A 22,449-nucleotide genomic window follows, 5' to 3' on the forward strand; every position below is an offset into this window, starting at 1 on the left:
ACCATAATTCGGTACCTCTGTGCTGTATAGTTGCTTTATGTCAGTTTCTTGTAAATATGTTGAAATGGGGAACAAACTACGGTGCCAGTCTACATGATTGATGTGTTTTTTCAGTAACTCCCTTTTTTTCTTCATATAGTCAGATTGTATCATTACTTCCCTTACTGCTCTTTTGACTTCTGGTTCCTGAATAGTACTGAACTGTGCTAGCATTCCTGAAGAGCACCCTAAAAGCACAGATTCCTGTTAAACAAAGCCATTCGTTGCACTGGAATGTTTTCAGAATACTGTTGTGTTTTATTTTGTCTGTTTTTAAAGTAAGAAATTAATCTCTGAAATACTTAATGATGTTTTTTGAAAGCAATTACTTATTATAACTGAAACAGTAAGATAATTTACTGTAATTATTTTCTAGCGCCCAAGAAAAAACAAATACAACGCTTTCTCTGTGGAAGTATGCATAATAAAAAGCTGAATATTGCAGCCTTCTGGTACCTAAGGGGAGACTATGAACAGGAGGGAGACCGACTTTTACATAGTCTGATAGTGGTGGGACAAGTGGGAATGGCTTTAAATTAAAATAGGGAAGGTTAATTACATAGTAAGTGGAAATCTTTTCCTGGGAGGGTGGAACAAGCTGCCTGGAGTTGTTGATGCCCTGTCCTGATGTGTCCAGGCTGGATGTAACCCTTGGCAGCCTGATCTGGTGGGTGGCACCCACCCCATGGCAGGAGTGGGGTGCTAGAACAGGATATTTTTGTTTTGCCTTTTCTTTAATTTATGATTTTGATATTAGACCCAAACTTATAATTTTTCTCCTCTACTCTCAGGAAGTGTTTGTTATCTATTTGATAAAGAAAGCGCGCAAATAGTATTTAAAAGTAACACCTTCATTAAAGACCAAAAAAAGCTCTTGTAGTTTGCATAACCTGCAGATTTAAAAAAAACATGTCCAATTTGCATTATTATTATTATAAATTCATCTTTGATTGAAGGTGACATCTGTGAGTGCTGTCGTATCAGCTAAAAGTGTTGGGGGAGAGTGAAGTTTCTGCAGCTGGACAATTCTTTAAAAGACTTTGTCTTCCTCATATTCTTTTCCAGGGAGGAAAGGTGTTTCAGATCTTAGCTTGCCAGAGTTTGTTTTTTTCATCAGACTCTGTATCTCCAAGGTTAAATCACATCTTCATGCACTGACTTCTGTGTTTTATCTAGACAAAACTCAAGGCTAATTACTCAGGTTTTAAGTGATGTGGTTAGGGAATATGGCCTTTTTAACAGCCTAGATACGGGTTTAAAGCTGGTCTTGGGTGTATGCTATTGAGATGCATCTGTAGCAACATTTTCTTCTACAGAGAAGCACCTGTAAAACTCAGGTATTAAAAGTTTACAAGCACTGTAGTCAGTTACCAGCAAGAAGTAATTCTTCCAAACTAACAGATACATGACTAATGCACCCACTGTATGTAGGAGGTGTGTTGTGCTCCTACTGCATGTGTTATGGTAGCATGTTACCAAAGGAGTACAAGAGAAGCATGGAGTGTGAATGTGACCTAAGGTTGCTGCAAAGCTAATTTTTTTTCAGGAAACTGATTATTTTGTCATAGACGTATGAGGAATTGAATATACAAACAAACCGTGCATATTAAAGAAGTTTGAAGTGGCTCTTCTAAGGTCGGTGGCAGTCTATTTCACACATTTGCTTCTGACAAAAATACTGGTTAATGCAGATATCAGTCGGAATTTTGGTGTTTTAATGCTCTAATCCAAATTGTTGAAACACTGTGGCCAAGCTGTAAAGCCTGCAAGTATGTGTAATGTTTCTTCTCAGAAGGCTGATTGTTTTCCATAGTCTAATAGATAAACCAGTGGAAGATGATGCCTGAATGGTATTTGAAGCTTGTAATTTGTGACCTACCAGAAGCTTCTGTTCTTTGGGATGTATGGAAATTCAGCATTTTTTTCTCAGCTAAAAGTCACTTTATTTTTTGCCATATTTGGGCATTTCATGCATTAATAATAGCTACATATCAGAGTTGATGTGAATTGTGAGGCAGAATTGTGTGAAATTAAGTAATTACTCTTTTCTGGGAATAACCTGAACTAAAACAAGATCAAATCTGAGCATGTCAAAATAACATTTGTTGCTTTATTAAAGGATTACAATATTACAGGGGCAATCTTATTTATTAAAAACCCTGCTTTCAGTTATATACAACATATGGTACATCAGTTTAATGCACATCATAACTTTATAAAGAAGTGATGAGGTAAAGAGGGAAAAGATGTGCAAACAAAAGCACCCTGTGTCTTGCAAGCTTACCAAGACATGTGTTGAATTTCTGGGGGCTTTTGCTTTCCCTCGTACATACGTTCCTTAACCTACATTTTTCATAGTAGTTTCTGTTTTGAAAGGGGTGTTGTAACAATCTTTTAGAAACCTATCACAGAAAAATATTTGAATTGTATGAGTCCATATGTCATAGGCGTGACTGAACTCTAAATATAGATGAGTAAATCTGTATTATGATTTGAAATCAATATAATTATGAAATATGGCAAATAACTGTTCATGGCTACAGATAACTTCTTTATATAACTTCTATCTACTGGCTAAAAATATTAAATAGCATATATATTGGTATCCCTCATTTGCCTGCAAAGTTGGATAGTCCCTTTAATCCAGTCATTTCTGATCATGGAGCAGTTGTGTAACATAGTATAACACATCAGCTATACAGCATGTTATATCCATAGTAAATCTAGATTAGTTTACTTGTGCAGCTACTTCATTTTGGTTAAATAGAAGAAAAAAATCAAATTTTTCATCTGAAATACTTGAATCAAATGCGAATTCTGATTTATAGGAGCAGATTGTTAAATTCTCAAAGTGAAGGGGAAAGACGGGGTTTATCACAATAGTAATGATTTGAATATCTGCTCACAAATTCAAGTTATATAGTACTAATTTTATTATTGTGAATTAACAAAGATTAAGTTAGAATAATCACACTGCTGTACATATACCAGCTACATAGTTCAAAGGATATGATTTCCTGTGTCAAGTAATTGCTCATAATAATAATAATAATAATAAAACTCTTGCTGTACAGTTTCTAAATTGAGAATATTTATACATAATATAATATTCAAAATATTTAAATGTTGTGGCAGTATTTTTAGCAACCAAATTTAATTTACAGGGAATAAAAAACAGAAAATCTATCTACAGTCCATCTCACATGTAAATTCTAAAAGGCTTAATATAACAACTTTTAGTATAAAGAGGTGTTTTGAATTTTATGTCAGTTCCTTTTTTCTTCAGCTTTTATTTTCCTGGAATGATTCTTGGAAACACAATATACAAGCCCTCACATCTTAGCAATAAATGTACAATATTTTACATTCCTTATTTCTGAAAAAATAATTCCAGATAATAAAAGCATAGCTTTACATGTTTTTTAAAACAGAACAAGAAAGCCAGTCAAGAGAAAAAATATTTCAGTGGAATGTGTTGGGGTTGGGTCTTATCATCATAACAACTTTCTTCAGTGAGTACGATCCTCCCCTGAATTCAGCCCAGTAAACGCCATCCTGATATCGACTGCGGTAGTGACCACCACGATACCAGACTCCATTGAGATTTGAATGAGCACACGCATTGTACCACCATCCTCCCTTTTGGTAATGTGCACAATTACCTGTAAAAGAGAGCTCAATTTCAGCCTCAGCAACAAAAATCTTATAGCAAGCAAAAAAGCTCAACACAAGGCACATTTTTTTTTAACTAAGTACTTATTAACGTGTAAACTGTGCAGTGTGTGCGAGGTGAACTAGGCCTTTCTTCAAGAACCACGTTCTACAGACAGACTCACTAGGCTGCTCTCCTTTGCTGGAAAATCTGTTGCATTGTTGTCTCAAATAACCCTCATAATATGTTTCACAGACCCTTGTTTAATGTAAAGAATTTTTCTGTGAGAATTTTTAATTCAGTATGCGTGTATGAGAGTTGGTTGACACATCAGTTAGTTTCTGCTTTATTAGTTAATAACTGACAACTCATACATTGAAAAGTTAAGTTTTATCATCTGTGTACAGCTACAATTTATTATGCAAGCAACCAAAAGGGACTTCGTTACCTGTGTATACATCGTGGTCCCGGTCCAACGTGGTGAACTGTTTACCATTGTGCCAAGTGAAAGAGTCTCCTGCATTGCCGTTGTAGCGTCCCAATCTCAGCTTGTAATACTCACTTTCTGGCTCCAGTCTGAAGCTAGCATACTCAGCAAATACTTTTCGACCTGACCAGTCTTCCATTGTTATGAGCAGTTTGTAGTTGCCTTGATTTGTTAACCAATAAATATTTTCTAAGCCGAGCCAATATTCTCCATCTATATTACCAAATCCTTGCTATAAAGGAAGCAAGAAAAGCATGTTAGTATTGTGCCTGCCTTATTGGTAAATCTGAATGTATTCTTAAGTAGATGGCAAGCTCCTTTTTAAGTAAGCTGTTGGCCAGACTCATCTTTTAAATTACTTTACCAGTAATTTTTTGAGGGTAGAAGACATTAAACTGCTCACTTGTCCTAACCTTGTATGTCTCCCAGTTTCTGAAAAAATTGACAGAACCATCCAGCCGTCTTTGAATGACTGTCCAGCCACCGGGGTCGTGCCGCTGATCACACCAGACCTGCATAAGTCGGTTTGTGTTTTCTGGTTTTACAAGATAGATGGAGCTTGTGTCATGGCCATCTTCTAATGCTTGTAGACAATCTCTCCAGGGTCCTGTGTCAAAACAGTAAGAGTCTGCAGTCAAAATGTGATTGAGCATAACTTAAATACAGACCAGTATTTGAATTGTTAGTGTTGTTCTATGCTTTGTAGAGTATTTTTCCTTGTGCTGAATAGCATTTTTGTTGTTTGGGTGGGGGGTTTTTGGGGTGTTTTTTTTGTTTGTTTTTTTCTTTTTGTCACATTGGAGCTATGGTGACCACTAAGTCTTTTCAGATTTACTTCATCATAGTGTTATCACTGGAACATTTCACAATGAATTACTGATACAGGTAGATTTTTAAGGCAGCTGAATTCTAATAACATTGGTCATATTTTTCAAGAAACCAAATAGGAATTATTCTGAAAGTAAATATTAATATTGTAGAAAACAGAATGAGAAGGAGGAGGGATTGTCAGATTTTTCTTCTGAGCAGTCACCGTTAAGCATATGTTGCTGTTAAAAATCTTCCTTTAAAAGTTATTTCAGTTAATCTTTTTTTTTTTTTTTTTTTTTTTCCCCCATAATTCACTGTCCAACACTGAAAGTGGTAGGGCTACCCTTGTATTTAGTAAATGAGGAAGTAATGAGTTTCTTGGAACTGTCAGTGTGTTTTCTGTTGTTATTTTGTCTTTTTAACAAGATCAGAAGTCGTTGTACCAGGAGACAATCCAAATGTCTGATCGGTGGCAGTACTGTGTTCATGTTTCCTCTGCCATACTCACAGATTGCAATTAGAGACCTGCTGCTAGGCTCGTTTTCTATTTCTGTTGTGGCTAACTGGTCAGATTTCTAGAAATGCATATGTAGATGCAGTATTCTGGGACACAGAGGTACAAGGAGATGGGTGTAACGAGTGCTGGTAACTTTTATTGCTCTTGTTTACTTTATCACTTTTAGTCAGACTTCCTGCTATCGAAGTGTTAGAAATCAAATTTATTATGTATTATTCACCTCTGTGTCTTTATATTTAACCTAATAGAGTAGAGTATCTTTTTTCCAAATTTGGTGAGGCCCAGGCACAGGCTGCCTGGAGAATCTGTGGATGTTCCATTCCTTGAAGTGTCCAAGGTCAGGCTGGATGGGGCTCTGGGCAGCCTGATACGGTGTTGGACAACCCAAGGTGGGGGGGGGGTTGGAAATGGATCATCTTTAAGGTCCCATCCAATCCAGGTCATTATGTGATTTCATCCTAATGTGTTTTGTAAACTTTTAGGTGTACCAAGCAAGTCTAAGGAGCAGTTTTCTATATAGGATTTTGAAATTCTACTTGGAATTCATATTTTGCTTAGTAGAATACTTAGTAAAATACAATTACAGTTATTTTGATCAATTTCTATTGCTGGCCTTAGGTTACTTACTGGCTATTTACTGATTCTTCTACGTAATTTCTTAGTATTGTGGACTTATTCGGTATTTTGCAGAAGTGATTAACCCAGGTTGGCCTTTATGGCATGAGTGGGAAAAAGGACCACAAGTAAGAATGTGAAGTGAACAGTTTATGGGTGTTTGTGTTTAGAAGCTGAATTTTTTCTACTCAGAGTCAAAACCAAGTATTTTTTTACATTTCTCCTTATTTAAAATTGTAACGTTTTTATGTAACATAGTAATAAAGCTTATTCATGGAGTTGAGTAAATTTCAGTTGTATTTTGAACGCTGGAGCTGTGTACTTATCTATCTACTACTTTATAATTTTTTTCTTGCGGGAGGTACTGAGCTAGCAGTAACAGATATTGCCATTATATAGGAGAGAAAAAACAACAGCTGTGTAAACTTCTTTGCACTATAATACATGCCATACACTTGTTCTTCCTGAAAAGCAAGAATGATCTTCACTAGAAATACTGAGAGAATCCTCAATTTTTCAGATAAGTAGTTTTGATAAAGTCACTTCAAGGGAGTAAAGCAGACCTCTGAGATGTAGTACCTTTGTAATCAATGTGTCTTTCAACAGAGAACATGCGTTTAACCTTAGAAATATTTTTGGGTGGATTTGTAGGATGGTTATGCGTAATGAGACCATGCGTTTATATTACATAGAGACCATAGTGGTTTTTGATAACTGATACTCTGACATCTTCAGTATAGCTTTGGACTTGCATCCATCTTTGCCCACGGAAATGAAATCTGTCCTAAGCTGAAGAACATGAAATACGTTTAAAATATGTTTAAAATACATTTGTAGGTCACTTTGCTAACTCAGCATAATTACTTTTTCCAGCCATGTTGTTTTGTTTTGCATCTGCTTTAATTTCTCTCTTCTCTAGTCATTAATTGTTTGGATTGTATTCATTTGGATGAATGCACATTTGGCAGTTAAACTGCTTGTTATTTTGCATTATTTAATTATTTGAGACCTGTACAATTATTAATGAGAAAGAGGATAAATTATACTGTAAGTATTAACTCCCAGATAACTCCTACCTAACAATGAAAAGTAGATTCTGAAGACAAAACTTCTGTTCTTAAAAGAATTTTGTATTAAAGTGGACAGAAAAGTTTCTCTAGTCATATTCTACTCCTTGAACTTAACTGGAATAATTAAACGGTGCCAAACAGTTTTAAAATGAGCTGTTATATTTCAGGCTTTTACAAATATTTGCCCTTGTTAGAACTCAGTAGTCACATGTCAGGCTTAATAGGTAACTGGAAGCTTGGGTTTATGTAGCTTTTAGTTAATTTAAAATCATTAATAGAAATGAAAGAGAATCTGAGATATTTAAAAAACAGAGAATACAAATCTGACTTTCTATGCAGGTTATGTAGATAATGAACTTAAATGTTGCTTATTTTTTGAAACTTATTGCCCATCTCTTCCAAGGGGTTCCTTTCCAGGATATTACATTTTTATCATTATATTTTTTAAGAACATTTGACATGGATGCATGTTTAAATAATTATTATCTAAAATGGACTGTAATACTTAAAATATGAAGTGAAATCACTTTCTAAAATGAAACATCTCTAGTATTTGGAACTGTATTACTGTATTTCTTATGTCTTGATAGAAGAGTATCTTCAGCCTTCTTTTTTTTTTTTTTTTTCTCCCCAAGTTATTATTTAATCCCAACTGAATTTAGAAGAAATGTAACATGTAAATGTAATATGCCACTGTTCGTTTCTTCATTCCTCTGTCTATGCTGTATAGTTTACACTTATGCATACTGAAATTCCACTTATAAAATTACAGTTACAGCTTCTAACTTCATTGCATTTGTCATTTTCTATGTGTTTTCTACATACCCGATGTGTTTTTATCAAATATCTGCACTTACTTTTCCTTTCCTTCAAATTAACCCTTCTGCCATACTTTTTTTATGTGACATAGTCATAGTACTAAAAGCAGTTCAGGTAGACAAAATAATGAATGTTAGTGAATTTATTAAGGGAGTGATTAACAGAGATATTACAGTACATAGCTGTTTATAGGAATCCTCAGATACTGTGTTCCACTCAACAATCAGTTCCAGCCTGGAAAATTAATGTCACGTTGTCTATAGATTTTTATTTTTATATTGAATAATAATATAATTTTCTTGCTAATTATTTCAAGTTACTTCTTTCCAACTACCTGTTTATCTGCTTGGAGAAAAGTGTTACCAGGTTAAAAAAAAAATATTAAAAAAAAATCAATAAGAAAAGGCTTTGGAATTTTCTGGGGACAGCTTTTTAATAGATGCATAAAATTGGAAACAGTCCAAATAAAGAGCAGGCTTTACTAAGTTTGAAACTAGCAAGCAGGGAAGAACTGATTGAAAATTTGAAATGGAAAGCATTCAAGTACATCAAACCTCAGCAAATTTAGAAGAGTGTGAAGAGAAAAATATTTTAAAAAATTTGAAGAGTTTAGAAGTTCCTTAAGAAGTATCTGTTGAGGACACTGCAGTGGATTTTTTTCTGTTGTTGGAGGCTAAGGAAAACAGAAACTAACGTGGCTAGATTACTGACTTACTAGTAGCATTGAAAACATGAAGAGAGCTCAAACAGAATAGATGCTAGGATGACTGATGATATACAGTAGTAAGTTTAAGATCAAGGGAAAAGATTGATCTGCTTCTTTGCAGTGAAGAAGACTGTTAACAGATTAAAATTAAGAGCTACCTAATCCCTTTCTTCCATCTTGCTTTAGTTTTTGTGGAAAATGTCATGTGGGGCTAGATGTTTCATAGAACTAAGGAGCTTTATCAGAGGTTGAGAACTCGAAAAGTACAGAAAGGACTGGATAGAAATGTATATGGTGGCTTATTTTTTTTTTTATTTTTTTTTTCCTTTCAGTGACTGGACAGTTGTGGTGGTTTTTTTGCTTGTATGGTGGTGTTTGTGGCTTGGTGCTGCTTTTCTTTTTCGGTTTCCTAGTTTGTTCCAGATGCCTATAGTGAACTGGATGAAGCTTCCTTCTGGGCATTAATAGTGGGAGGGGCTTTGAGATATGTTTGGAAAATAGGAAACATTCTGAAGCATGAGGAGAAAGTATTAAGTGTTCCTTGCCCACCAAAAAGGTGGAGGGGAAGAGAGGAAGATTCCCTGAAAATGAAAGGGTAGTTAACGTAGCTTCACTTCTTGACATTTCCTTAAATGAATCAAACTGTTACAAACTAGAAAATAAGGAGAGAGATTGATATCGGAGTGGATTTGTACAGAACAAGTATGAAATTTATTTTTCTAGTAGTTGTGTCAATAAAGAGAAAAATAGCAGATATTAAATCATCTTGGGATGTGAATTCTGGAGATCAGCATGACAGTCAGCTAGATAAACAGCATTTTCGCAGGCAAATAAGGGGTTCTACCACACTGCAAAGTGAAAATGAGTCAATATGTTTCTCTTTGCAAAAAATGAAGATGTTGTATGAAGTTAAATCAGAAAAGGTACTTTGCAGTGAAATCTGTTCTGTTCTGCTGTGTGATAGTACAGCTTCAGCTCAAATTTGTTGACATTCTCTCATGAATGAATTCTTCATTCAGACTGTTAGAACATAGCTGTTGGTGTGGGTGGTCTTTTGTGGAAGGCAATTGGTTATTACTGTAACATTCTTTGGCTAAGTAGTCTTAATAAATTTTATCTTTTTTTCCCAGGCTTTAACATAGTTATTGAGATTTCCTTGTATTAAAAACAATAGTAATAATAAAAATAGAATAGCTGTGACTTAAACTATTTTCCTTTGTATTTGCTATTCATCTAAAGCAAACTGACTCCATAACCAACATCAACAAAATGTATTTGTTTGTAAAATCACAGAATCTCAAAACAGTTTTGACTTAAAAGTTAGGGACTTAAAAACATGAGAGCAAGAGCAAATGTAACTTCTTCCTTTTTTAAGAAAGAACTAAGGATTGAAGTTTCAGAACAGTTAATTTTTCTATGCTAGGAATAAATAAAATACTATTTTTACATTCTACCCTTCTTGGTTTTATTAATTCCCAGGCTAAGGAATGTTTTAGCTGGTTCTGAGGTTTATAAGATCGCTGTAAACTCTGCAAATAAAGACTTAACAACAAAGACTGAACCATAAAATCGCTGTTTAAACTGAAGCCACCTGTTACCGTTTTGTGTTCTTGAGGTAAAAAGCATAATGAGGTAGAAAAATTAAATCTGTATTAGAATATCAGTTAAATAGATTCTTAAGTTGTTCAGCCCAAAGTCTCATTTGCTTCACTGGGAGTGTCTTATTATTTTGATTAGCTTTTTATTAACTCAGATGGATTACTGTATCTAGATCTAACAGCAGCTGTTCACATGAATCTGAATACCAAATGTTACTTGACTTTGGACTAAAGTCTAAAACTAGTTTAACTCTCCGAATTCACTATAGTCTTTTAGACTGTTCCATTATTTCATCCACCTACTCCTGTTTTCTATTTTCCACTTTCTGTTCCCTAATAAAAGCTTTGGAAACAAATCAAACTGATACTGTTAGTATAAGTGTAAGAAAGTCAGGCTTTAGCAGTCTGAAATATGAAGTCTGTTGTATCATGCAGATAGAACTCTGTCCAAAGAATCTCATGCTAAAAGAAACAGTAATTTAGGTTCTCCAGATGATTATCAGTTATGTTTACTTTTTCATACATTGTCAGTTTCTGAGGTATCCTGTCATATATTGCGGATTTTTTCTTTTTAATATCATGTTTAGTAATTTTTACCAGTAATAAATTTGGAAGCAGTTTAACTTCTACTTTATCACAAGAGATGGCCTTGCACCTTTCTATAACCCCTAACTGACAATAATATAGTACTAACATAGTGACGAAAGAAGTTTTGAATGACTGCAGTGAACTTTATGCTTAAAAGGAGCAGATTAGAACTTTGCAGCAAAAAGTGTACAAGTACTTTCATTATCTCGTAGCAATCACAAGTCTAGTGGTCTGAGAAAGTGAAAGTCCAGTCATTGCTACATTTTGGGCTTTAAGCTCTCCCAAAGTGCTTTTGCCATTTGTACGACTGGTAGACTTGGCTCCATTTATGCAGACTGTCAGGTCTTAAAATCTCAATTAATTCAAAATCATTTATTTTGCTAAATATTTCCTACTCCTTTTTCTTATAAATTAGTGAAGGCATATCAATAACATTACTTACCAGATGGTTTATCAGTTGAAGTGGGAATACTAGTAACTGCAGGCATGGTTGGTAAGGTTGGTGGCAGAACCTTTAAGTTCTGATCACTCTGAATCTCGTTAGTAGATATCTGATTAATCATGCGATTATAAGTAGGAGGCTGGTACGCTTTGCTTGGCGGTTGTGGAGTTTGTGGCAGAGGCTTTATGGATGGCATTCTTTGACAGTATTCTTCTAGCTGGTTAATTATTATTGACTGGTTATTTGCAATTGACATCAAATGTTGATACTTATACTCTAAGTCTTTGTATTTGTTTGCAAGCTGCAACATGTCTGCAGTTTGGTTCAAAATCTTATTCTCAAGTTGGGAAAGTTCCAAGGCATTATCCCGTTTTCGGATAATTTCATGTAATAACTGCATATAGAGTTGTGTGACGCGAGAGTTCATATTTCTGCTCTCTTTTCTTAAGAGCTTGACCTCATTAACAATCCCACCATCTACCTCTACCAGTTGCTGGAGAGTTTCTATTTGTCTCTTTTGTTTAAGGAGTTCATTGTTAAGTAACTGTAATTCTTGTTTATTTACCCTGTTTTCAAGGAGAACCTCAGGTTCCTTAGAATTCACGCAGATGGCACCTGTCACTCTCTGCTGAGGTACTATAAAGGTGTAAGTGCATTTGTCCTGTGCATCACTGGAACGCTTGTATCTGTTTGTATAAATGAACTCTTGTTCTCCTTCCTCATTATTGTCTTCAGGTTCTTGTGTTTTGCTAGCAGCAGTTCCTACAGCAGCTATAAGCATTAAACAGATGAATCTTGTCATCATGATCCTCTATTTCTGGTCAAATATTCTTCAGCAAAGAACTTCATAAAATCTGTTTTAAAATAAACAAATTGGTAATTCAGTAACAAATTGGGAATTCAGTCCATACTTAAAAAACAAAATAACAAAAAACATAATTTGTTCTATCACTTAAAATACAGTATAAAATTGCATAATAATTAGTGTGACTATGAATAGATGAGGTAATTTTCTTGTCCAGTAGGAGTTCATGTCACCTAGAGGGGACATCATAAGAAATGAGATATATTGCGCTATCGTCACAAGTACAGCAGTTGCCAGTTTATCTAAAACCTGCAAAGAACCACAAAACATTAAATTTGAAATAACAGTCTTTGAAAAGTCCTTTCTTCCAAGCAATTATCATAAAAGTTTCCAAGATTGGTGTTTTCATTTAAATGTAACATACATTTTGATTTCTTAGACCTACAAATATAACCCTTAAATGTAAACAGAAGGTAGGTAGATCTGTTATAAGTTGTAAAAATATTAAATAGCTAATTTGCAATATTTTATAAATATAGATAGAATTGCTTAGATGAAATGCTACAATTTTAGTTTGGTCAGCTGTATTAAACCTTACGGAAAAAATTACTCTAGTCCTTAATTAAAACCTTTGCTGCCCAAATACCATGGGCAGTAGAATCTGTTGTTTTTCCTGACTAGTGGAATTGATAACTAAAATTTGTGTTTATTGTGCTTTGCACAAATTTACATTTATTCTGGCTCACTGGAATCACCATCTTTGCACTTAGCCTGATTTTAATAGTCTCTCCTTTGGAAGGGGAAAGAAGCATTTAGATGCACATGGGGGGATGAAGATGACCCACAGCTAATAAAATGGGCTAGTAGTGTTAATTGGCATACTACAATAGGTCTGTTATGATGAAATTACACCAACTTTTTTTTCTGTGAGCAGCTTAATACTCAAGGTGGAAATTTGAGGCCATCACAATCTTAAAAATATAACCCAATACTGCAGGTTCAGAGGCAGCAGTCTTCCAGGAAGTGTGAACTTTGGCACGAGTGCTACTGCCACGAGTAGAGAACATCCTTTGATAAAGGCTGATAAGCTGCATAAATAGATATCATAATTTCTTTGATATCATTTATCTCTTATAGCTTGGTTAATTTTAACATTTGTGTGTGTTTGTGTATTTATATAAAGTAGAATCATACGAACCCCAAGGTTGTAAAAGACCTCCAAGACCATCTAGTCCAACTGTCTATCCCCCACCAACATCTCTCCACTAAACCATGTCCCTTAATACCACATGTAGATGTTTCTTCAGCACCTCCTGGGACAATGACTCCATGACTTCCCTGCAATGATCATTTCAGTGCCTGACAACACTTTTGGAGTTTTTCCTAATATCCAGCTTGAACTTCCACTCGTGCAACTTGAGACCATTCGCTCTCATCCTATTACTTTTAACTGGGAGAAGGGGTCAGCCCCACACCTTGTTGTAACCTCCTTTCAGGGAGCTGTAGAGGGCAGTAAGGTCTCCCCTGAGCCTTCTCTTCTCCTGACTAAACAATCACAGCTCCCTCAGGCACTCCACATAGGACTTGCACTCCAGACCGCTCACAGCTTTGTTTCCCTTCTCTAGATATGCTCCAGAGCCTTGATGTGATATAGTGAGGGGCCCAAAACATAATACAGTACTTGAGGTACAGCCTCATCACAGCTGAGTACAGGGGGATGATCAACTACCTCCCTGCTCCTGGTGGCAACACTATTTCTCATACAAGCTAAGATACCACTGGCCTTCTCGGCCATCTGGGCAGGTTGCTGTCTCATGTTTAGCTGAGTGTTGACCAGCACCCCCATGTCCATTTCTTCCACAGTCTTCCAGCCTCTCTGCTCTAAGCCTGTAGCACAGCCTGGAGTATTTCTTGTATTTCTATACAGATGGGCTGTTACTGCAAATGTCTCTGGCATAGTAGGAGTAAAATGGGTGTTATTTCAGTGTTTGAATTGAAATAACTTTCTCTCGAAAGCAGCTATTTTGACCTGCTGAAAGGATTTTTTCTTTCCTCAGAGTTTACTTGTTTACAGAGTTTACAGTATCTCATGCCCTTATTCAAGCATATGATTTAGGACATATTTACTTTTCCAAGCTGAAAAGATACAGAAGAACTTACAACAGTTTGGGTTTTCTCTATTTATCTTTCTTTTTTAAGAATAGTTTAAGGAAAAAATGAAATAGAGTTTATTTGCCTCATCTTAACGTTTCAGAGTCATTCAAAATGAGGAAGATAACCATCAGGGAATGACATCAGCATGATCACAGCATGCTGAAATGCTTCTCTCTCGTGGTCTTGTTTGCACGTCACCTTTTCTAAGGTGCTCTCTCTATAAAAGAAAATACTGGAAGTACAATTTGTAAAAGAATGTGCCTTCACAAACAGAAACAAGAAATGTTCTGTTTTCATGTCTTCCTGCCAGCAGACTGTTTATGAAACAGTGCTGTGTCTTCCATTGTTTCTACTTGTTGATTTGAGGGGGGAAAAAAAGTTCTGAATGAAGGCTGTTTGCTCTATATTATGATAGGCTATATCAGATAAATAGCATTTCTTCCTGGTTAGATTCACACGTACTTCATAATTAACATGCTTGTTTGCAAAGTTCTGAATGAATGAATTTGGAGGAGGAGAAATAAGCTTGCTAGTGTTAGTAGGAGGGTAGTGAGATAAGCACTTCTGAGGAATGTTCTAATGTTTTTGAGAGTTGCTGCTTCTTCTTTTTTGAGACTACAAAATTCATAGGACACCAGGTTTTCCTTCTCATGAGAGAGAATGATCTTACCTATTAGATGTCCAGCACGGTAGCTTTCTGTTTTCTCCTAGTGTATTATGCAAAAGCTTCTCTTTTTGTCCTTAACTAGTGCTGCTTCTTGCTGATAATTCATCCTGTTTTTCTGGCTAAGCACCACTCTTTCTCTCTCCCCTTCCTGTCAGCTCTTCTGCACTGGATTAGGAGAGAACTGTATGACTAGTGTTGTGTTCATCACCAGTGCACAATCCCTCTTAGGTACTTGCAGATTTCCAACTTTGCCATTGCAGAAGAGGACATTATGTAAAGGCATGCTTGGAGGTTTGGTGAGAATTTTCTTTGCTGGAAATGTCTCTCTTATTAGAACTTCTCCAGGAAACAAGCATACAAACAAAAGCAGGAGAAGTTAAAGATTCACTCTTAAAAGAAGAGATGTGTAATTCTAATTAATAATGAATTAGAAGTTCTGATTAGAAAAGGTAAGAAAATTTGAAGTAATTTCATATCTAGATTCTGGCAGTTCAATAATTGTGTCCTCCTGAAAACACTGTTTTAGCAGAGTTGAGTTGGTACACTGCCCAAGTCATAATAATGCAGATGCAGCTAAAGTCAGTTTTGTGGATGCTTACCATCCTTGGTAGTATTTATTACTCAGATGAAAACTTTGTTTAACTGTGTAACTGCATCTGTACAAAAACTTCTGGCAGCACTACTGTGTATTATGTTAACTAGGAGCTAAGTATTTTGGTGATATTTCAAGTTGTGGACCAAATGTTGGCCCACTTATGTATATAACTGAAAGGAGGTAACAGTGACTTGGTTTGTTTGCTCATTCATTGTTTGCTCAACTGATCATGTTCTGTGACCTGCTGGAAAAAAGGAAACAAGCTTTCTGAAATGGTTATTGAATGATGCAGCTTTTGATTGTTTCTTCCTGTCTTTTAAATGGAAAAAGCAAATAAAATCATTGGCCTTTGCTTGGAAATGGTTGCATGTTCTGTATGCTATCATACTTAAAGATATTTTGGTTAGTCAAAATATATGCTACTTTCTGATTGTTATGATGATATTGAAACTTACAAGTGATATTTCAATGAGTTAAGTATTTTACCAGCTGAAATTAACAGCTCCTTCTCATCCTGGACTTCATTACTGCCACAGTCCTGAAATGGTGAAGTTAAAAATGTTTGTTTGCCAACTATTACTGTTCAGCAAATGTTCAGAGTTGCTTTTTTTTGTTTGTTTTTGTTGTTTGTTTGTTTTTTTTTAAATTGGCTTACCTTAAATGAAAGTGTGAAAGGTACCAATGCCAGCAGTGGGAGTTTTTAAGCTGTTACAGAATGTGCACTTAACTGTAGACATTCCAGCATGTAAACCTTTTTTTTTCCATTATTTGTTCTGATTCCATCATTTTTCCGAAGTAGACACACACACACACGTTTGTATTCAGTAATTTCTTTTAAGGTTTTCTGAAATACTTTACCTGTCTATCTGAGTTTTGTGTGAAAATGAGCGTATATAGCTACCAAATGAGAAGTACGACTTCAAATAACGTAATAAGGTATAGCCATTTTTTAAAATACCACCAGTAACCCATGAGTGCTATGGCTGTTCTCTGTTGGATGTAATTTTTAAATAAAATGGACACTTGCAGTATTGTTCCAGCAAGAAAAGGTTTTATGAAAGCTTCAGCATGTATTATCAGTACTTTTCCATATAGATCTCAGTGCAATGTTATTTCAGCTACTGAGAAATTGACCTCTTATCTCAGAGAGTCTGTAGTGTTCTTTTCATACCTATACATTGTGATCCACAAAAAAGAGCAGGAAAACCAGTGAATGCTGACTAAGCAGTGCAATCAGTTCTCCTTTATTTTGGATTATGAGTCAGCTCAAGGAGGAAATGTTTTGACATCTAAGAAAGCCATCATCTGTAATACAGCATTTTGAAGAAATACTGTAGCAAAATAATGAGCTCTGTAAATCCTGTGTGGAAGACCTTCCCTAAGAAAAGTAAGAGAACTGACTGAAATTTCTATCAAAGTAGGAATTTAATCAGTATGGACTCTTTCTACAGATAGAGTACTTAAAGAAATCAGTAGGCTAAAAGCATTTCAAGTGCTTCTTGCTGCTGCTCTTGTTTTTCTATATATAGTAAACTGTTATTAGGTTAGAGGACTGTAGTTATGCAAACATCAGATGCTAAGGGACGTAAATGTAGCTTCTGTCCAAATGATAAATGACACTGTACCTACTATTGGAGAGTGCTTTACAGAAAAGACACTTCCACACTGAAACCAAGGTATTATAAATTGGGATTTCTAGGGACTTCAGTAACCAGTGTAATATGGTTATTAGTTAACTTTACTGCAAAGATAATCTAATTAAAACAATTAAAAACAATTTGGTTTTAGGAGCTAATACTTAAGATCTTGTCATGTGATGAAGATACCAGGGGTTTTTTTTGTTTGGTTTGTTTTGTTTTTTAAATACTTTTAAAGGTTTGTATATTGCAGTTCAGGACCCAAGGATGCATATTTTGTCTATCAGGCTTCAGTTATAATAGTCATAATAAAGAAGGTGAAGGCATCCTACCTGACTTCTTACACTTAAGCAGAAGTGTTTGTGACTGTCAAAGCAAAATAAAATTTCCCATTTAACTTAGGATTTTTAAAAACAACTGCCCTTAAAAACTAGTTGCTACCACCTTCCCTCGCTATTCAGTTTCCTTAAGGAGGCACTCAGAGTACATACATTATGCTTTCAAAGTTAGTTTCAGAGTTTCAACTTTTATTATTTATTGTCACCTTTTCTTTTCAGAGGGGGTGGGGGGCTTAAACATGGCTTTTGTTTCCTTAAAGAATTAAAGAGTGGACAGAGGAGATTCAACATAGTAAATTTATTCCTGTCCTTGTGAGTCAGAGCATGATGAAGAATTCACAGGACTTACAGTGCAGACTGAACTGCTGAGTGTATGTGCAGGTCTAACATATCAGAGCTGAATGTTCTGATTCTTCAGAGCTTTTTAGAAATACCCAAATTGATGGAAAAATGTATCTCTGTTACATGCTTGCTATTTGCACACTGCTAGTATATTCTGAGATTTCCCTGTATGATTGTTTTGACTTGGAGGAAATAAAAAAGCAGTTACCCTACATGCAGGTGAGTTTGATGTTTGATTTGCTGCATTAGTACAGTCTGTGACAAAATTCAGTTCTGTGGGCTAATCAGGTTTGGTTTTTTTTTTTTTGGTTTTTTGTTTTGTTTTTTTTTTTTTTTTGTTTTTTTTTGTATTGGTCATATTTAATGTGCTAGCAGTCATCTGGGGGGCTGACTTTCCCTACACACGCTACATGCTGTGTGACACTGTGGTTTCCTCAAGAATTTAGATGCAGAGTAACAAAAGGTGTTGTATTAGATCTTATAGCATTTTTGCTTGAAAAGATAAGCTATCTGACTTGATTGTGTGTTGACACATAGTTTGAGATTTTAGTTTTTCACAATTCTTCTCTAGAATGAATAACGGATCTCCACTGTTTCTTTAATGCTTTTGTGTTAGATATTGGAAGCATTGGAGGATTGAATTATATTAATCTATCAACTTTTCATGTCGTTTTCATCTTTGATGTGATTACTTCATTTTTACAGTATTTGAAGGGGAAGGGACTTCCGTCAATACAGCTTTTAGATTAGAATTAACTCTTGCAGCTTGGTGGGTTTTTTTGTTTGTTTTTTTTGTTTGTTTGTTTGTTTGTTTTTCAGTGAAAATTACTGCTGTGCAAAAAACAGAACACTCCATTTTTCAGTTTGGTAGAAAGAAATTCACAGTGAAAACACTGCACAGCACAGCAGTATGCATGCCACGTGTATTAGGAAAAGTTGTAAGGTTTTGATGGAAGTATAATAGGGGATAGGAAAGGGCTGACGCGTAGTGGCATGCAGTTTCAGTTACAGAAGGGTAACGTAAGAGGAAGTTTAACTCCATGTTTATTGGGTGGAGTGATTTTTGGTTTTTTGTCACGAGTTACTTTCATTCTAAGCCATGCCATGCTTCTGGCAGAAACCTGTTAGTTGCTTTAGAAGCTTTCAATGTAATGCATTCTGTACTTTCTATACTTAGATTTTAAAAAAAAAAAATAATAAAATTTTGTCCATTTACATTTGTTTTAAAATCTTTGCTCAAAAAACTAGCTCATTATTCTTAAAATAAGGGGTTTTGTTACTGAGTAACAAAGTTAGTAACAAAACACTTCAGAATGACAGTGCCTTCCTTCCTGCAGAACTTTTGTTTTGAAATAGTACCAACTGCTGCAATAAACTTCTTAAGATTATGCATCCTTTGCTGCTGTCTAACTTTTAAAGTTTTTGGCTAAAGAATAAGGCATTTTTTTTTAGTTACAAGAAGCATAGATTAGGGTTACCCAAAAGGAATTTTTGCCCTTTATTGGATTGTTCTTTGTGCTTTACTCGAGTTCTGTTCTAGACTTGGATGGGAGTTACTGAGAGCACTGCTTTTGTTATTACTTCCCTCAGCAGCGGCCTCACCTTATTTTCACTTAATCCAATCACTAGCAAAAAGTATTCATAGCGTGCACACATATGTGCACACTCTTAGTGCAGAATAATCCTTAAGCAGATTCCTGTTTTTGTAAATGTGAACCTTTCTGCTCATGAAAAGTTGTTGGATCACACAGTAAACTTTTACATAAAAATACTCATAGATATTGTGCTTTTTTTTAAATTGAACTTTACTTTGTAGACTCTTCAGGATTCCAGGAACTGCTTTCTCTTTGATCAGCCACAAGAGTTTGAAAGAATGCAGATTCCATCATTTTTAAAACAAGCAGTCCATTACAAAAGTTACCATAGAAATCAGTATGTCCTAAAAAGTTTGCTGAGGGATGTGCAGCATTCATAAACCTTTTGCAGCCAATTGGAAGCATTAAGCCCAAAGTTACATGCAGAATTAAATAAGATAAATGTCATATTCAAGAAAGTAATGGCAATGTGGCTTTTCAGTGCTTGGTTTCATTAAAACTCTCAATTATTTCCACAGCTAAATCTGTATGTCCTCATTCTTTTTAATTTTGTAAAAAGTGAAGAAAATAGGTCTGTTGCTAGTACTAGAAAGCAGTAGTGTAATGTCTTTGAAAAGCCTGCATTTGCACATATGCAAACAAATCAGTCTTTGGACACTCAACATAGGAAGAAATCTGCATATTTTAGATTTAATCCATTGGTGGTATGCATTCTTACCCTGCCTCCTTCGTCTTCTTTCTTCTGTCCTCAGTGTGCTTTCATCAAAGCTTATCAGAACCGCTTGTCCGCAGGAGCTGTGACATCTCACTTGGCTGTTGGTATCATACACACAAGTCCTCCGTCGCTGAGTGGCTTTGTATGCTGCACTGGAGTTAAATAAGCAAATATCTAGATGTTCTACAAAAATATATCCCTTTCGTTGTTGTTGTTTTAAGACTTTTCACAGCTTGGCCATGTGTCTGTACAGTATTACTGTTTGAGACGCAGGCTTCCTTTCGGTGGGAGAGAACTCGGCATTCTGGTTTTAAAATCGTGAGTCTATCATTTTCTGCGAGGCGAAGCAGCCTTATTTGAACCTCAGTTCCTTTGTGAGAGACTTACATCTGGGGGGGGAGCAGGCAGACAGGCTCTGGTTGGGCGGATGAGCCTTTCCTCCTCCCACTGGCGCTGGGGTTCCGCAGGCGAAAGGCGCGCGGGGCCTCCCCTCCCTCCAGCGGCGGATGAGCGGCGGGCCGGGCCCGGCGGCGCTCTGACCTCAGCGCCCGCCCCATGCGCAGCGCGGGGCTGCCCGGGGGCCGCGCCAGGCGCTGTGGGCCGGCTGCAAGACGGCGGGGTTGTGCCGGCATCCCGCTCGGGCAGAACGGGGTTTAGCTTTACTCCCGGTGTTATGTAACCTACTGTATTTGTGAGCGTTTTTCTCAACTCTCTTTTTGTAGCTGAAGTTTCGTAACCGCGAGTTGTGACCGCTTGTTCCACGGTATTAAAAACGGGAGTAAATTCGAGCCAGGCAAGCTGCCACTTGTTGTGTTGTTGCTGTTGGTTAAATAATCCGCGATAATCTCAAGGAAAGTTATTTTTTCCTATGGTGATTCCACAGTGTTAGGAAGAAATCCCTGAGATGGTGTGAGTTGGCGTTGGGCTTTTAGGTGAAATGAGATGTTAGAATGTGCAACTACAAAGGATCCGTCCCCAAAATGTCGGTGTGTGTGGGGTTGCTTCCTGCTCATAGGCTTTTTGCAAAACGGTATGAGGTAGACAGAAGGAATGTATATAGGCTGCTCCAAAAGTGATGCCTCCTGTTTATTTTCATTGAAACTACAAAAAATACAAAGAACACAATAGCGTTACTTGATAGAGCAAATTCTCAGCTACGAAACAGTCCCCTTCAACTTTGTCTCCACCATTAGCTTTGCATTTTCACCTGCAATGAACAAGAGCATGAATGCTGCACTCATAAAAATCTGTAGCTCCAGAGATTGTCACCACTGCTGAAACCACCACCCACCCCTCACTGTGCTCACATCCACCTTTCTAAGAATATACCACGACAGAACTTGGTGTAGAGCACTTCTGGTCTTTAGCTGTTACCTCTGCTTTTTGGAAGGATCTTTTGTGTTAATGTGAAATTCATCTTTATCGTGTACTGAAAACTTTTTGGGAATCTTGCAAAGAAATTATTGGAACTAAAAGTGACAATAACGTAAAGAAGTTCATTTTTATATACTTTTTTATCAACAGCTTAGCAAACCAAACTTGATTCACTGTAATTGTCAGTCATCTTTTAAAAGCTATATCCAAATGGTTTATTTATCCTTAGTTCTTAGCCAATTTTAAAGATGTTTGGGATTTGAAGAAACTGAGGGAGGCAATATGAACGCATTTAGATCAGTCAAACAATGAGCAAGGAGATTTAGATCCGTATTGCTAGTAATTTTATATGCCTTAGTAATATGCATTTCTTGTGCATTCAGTGTGTGGCCTGGGATCACAGAGTCACAGAATCACCAAGGTTGGAAAAGACCTACAAGATCATCCAGTGCAACCATCCACCCATCACCAATAGTTCTCACTAAACCATGTCCCTCAGCACAACATCCAAACATTCCTTGAATGCCTCCAGGGTCGCTGTCTCCATCACTTCCCTGGGCAGCCCATTCCAGTCCCTGGGCACTCTTTCAGAACAGCAGTATTTCCTAACATCCAGCCTGAACCTCCCCTGGTGCAGCTTGAAGCCTTTCCCTCTGGTCCTATCACCAGTTACATGAGAGAAGAGGCTGACCCCCAGCTCACTACAACCTCCCTTCAGGTAGTTATAGAGTGCAATTACATCTTCCCTGAGCCTCCTCTTCTCCAGACTGAACAATCCCAGCTCCCTGAGCTGTTCCTCATAAGCCCTGTGCTCCAGACCCCTCACTAGTTTTGTTGCCCTTCTTTGAACATGTTCCGGGGCCTCCATGTCTTTCTGGAAGTGA

The 22,449-nt window shown here is 36.4% G+C and overlaps 2 protein-coding genes across 7 annotated transcripts in view; one reads left to right on the top strand and one right to left on the bottom strand.

The window, feature by feature from the left end:
• Positions 1-22,449, top strand: part of RALGPS1 (Ral GEF with PH domain and SH3 binding motif 1) — a 99,810-nt gene that overhangs the window by 24,095 nt on the left and 53,266 nt on the right. The gene's annotated exons all lie outside the window — the stretch shown is intronic.
• Positions 1,592-20,728, bottom strand: ANGPTL2 (angiopoietin like 2). Its single transcript, XM_072352337.1, has 5 exons — positions 20,195-20,728; positions 11,344-12,197; positions 4,592-4,785; positions 4,140-4,410; positions 1,592-3,701 (listed from the first exon to the last, which is right to left on the bottom strand). The coding sequence occupies exons 2-5, from the start codon at positions 12,146-12,148 to the stop codon at positions 3,502-3,504; spliced, it is 1,470 nt and encodes a 489-aa protein (XP_072208438.1). The 5' UTR covers positions 12,149-12,197; positions 20,195-20,728; the 3' UTR covers positions 1,592-3,501.

The sequence above is a fragment of the Excalfactoria chinensis genome, chromosome 18 (assembly GCF_039878825.1).
Source record: "Excalfactoria chinensis isolate bCotChi1 chromosome 18, bCotChi1.hap2, whole genome shotgun sequence".
In the NCBI taxonomy this organism is placed as follows: Eukaryota; Metazoa; Chordata; class Aves; order Galliformes; family Phasianidae; genus Excalfactoria; species Excalfactoria chinensis.

Bases quoted from the DNA above. Each gene is read 5' to 3' on its own strand.
- ANGPTL2 (XM_072352337.1), bottom strand. From the start codon at position 12,148: ATGATGACAAGATTCATCTGTTTAATGCTTATAGCTGCTGTAGGAACT. The intron at 4,786-11,343 runs GTAAGTAATGTT...GTTTTGACACAG, and splicing joins TTCAACTGATAAACCATCTG to GACCCTGGAGAGATTGTCTA. The intron at 4,411-4,591 runs GTTAGGACAAGT...CTTCCTTTATAG, and splicing joins GAAACTGGGAGACATACAAG to CAAGGATTTGGTAATATAGA.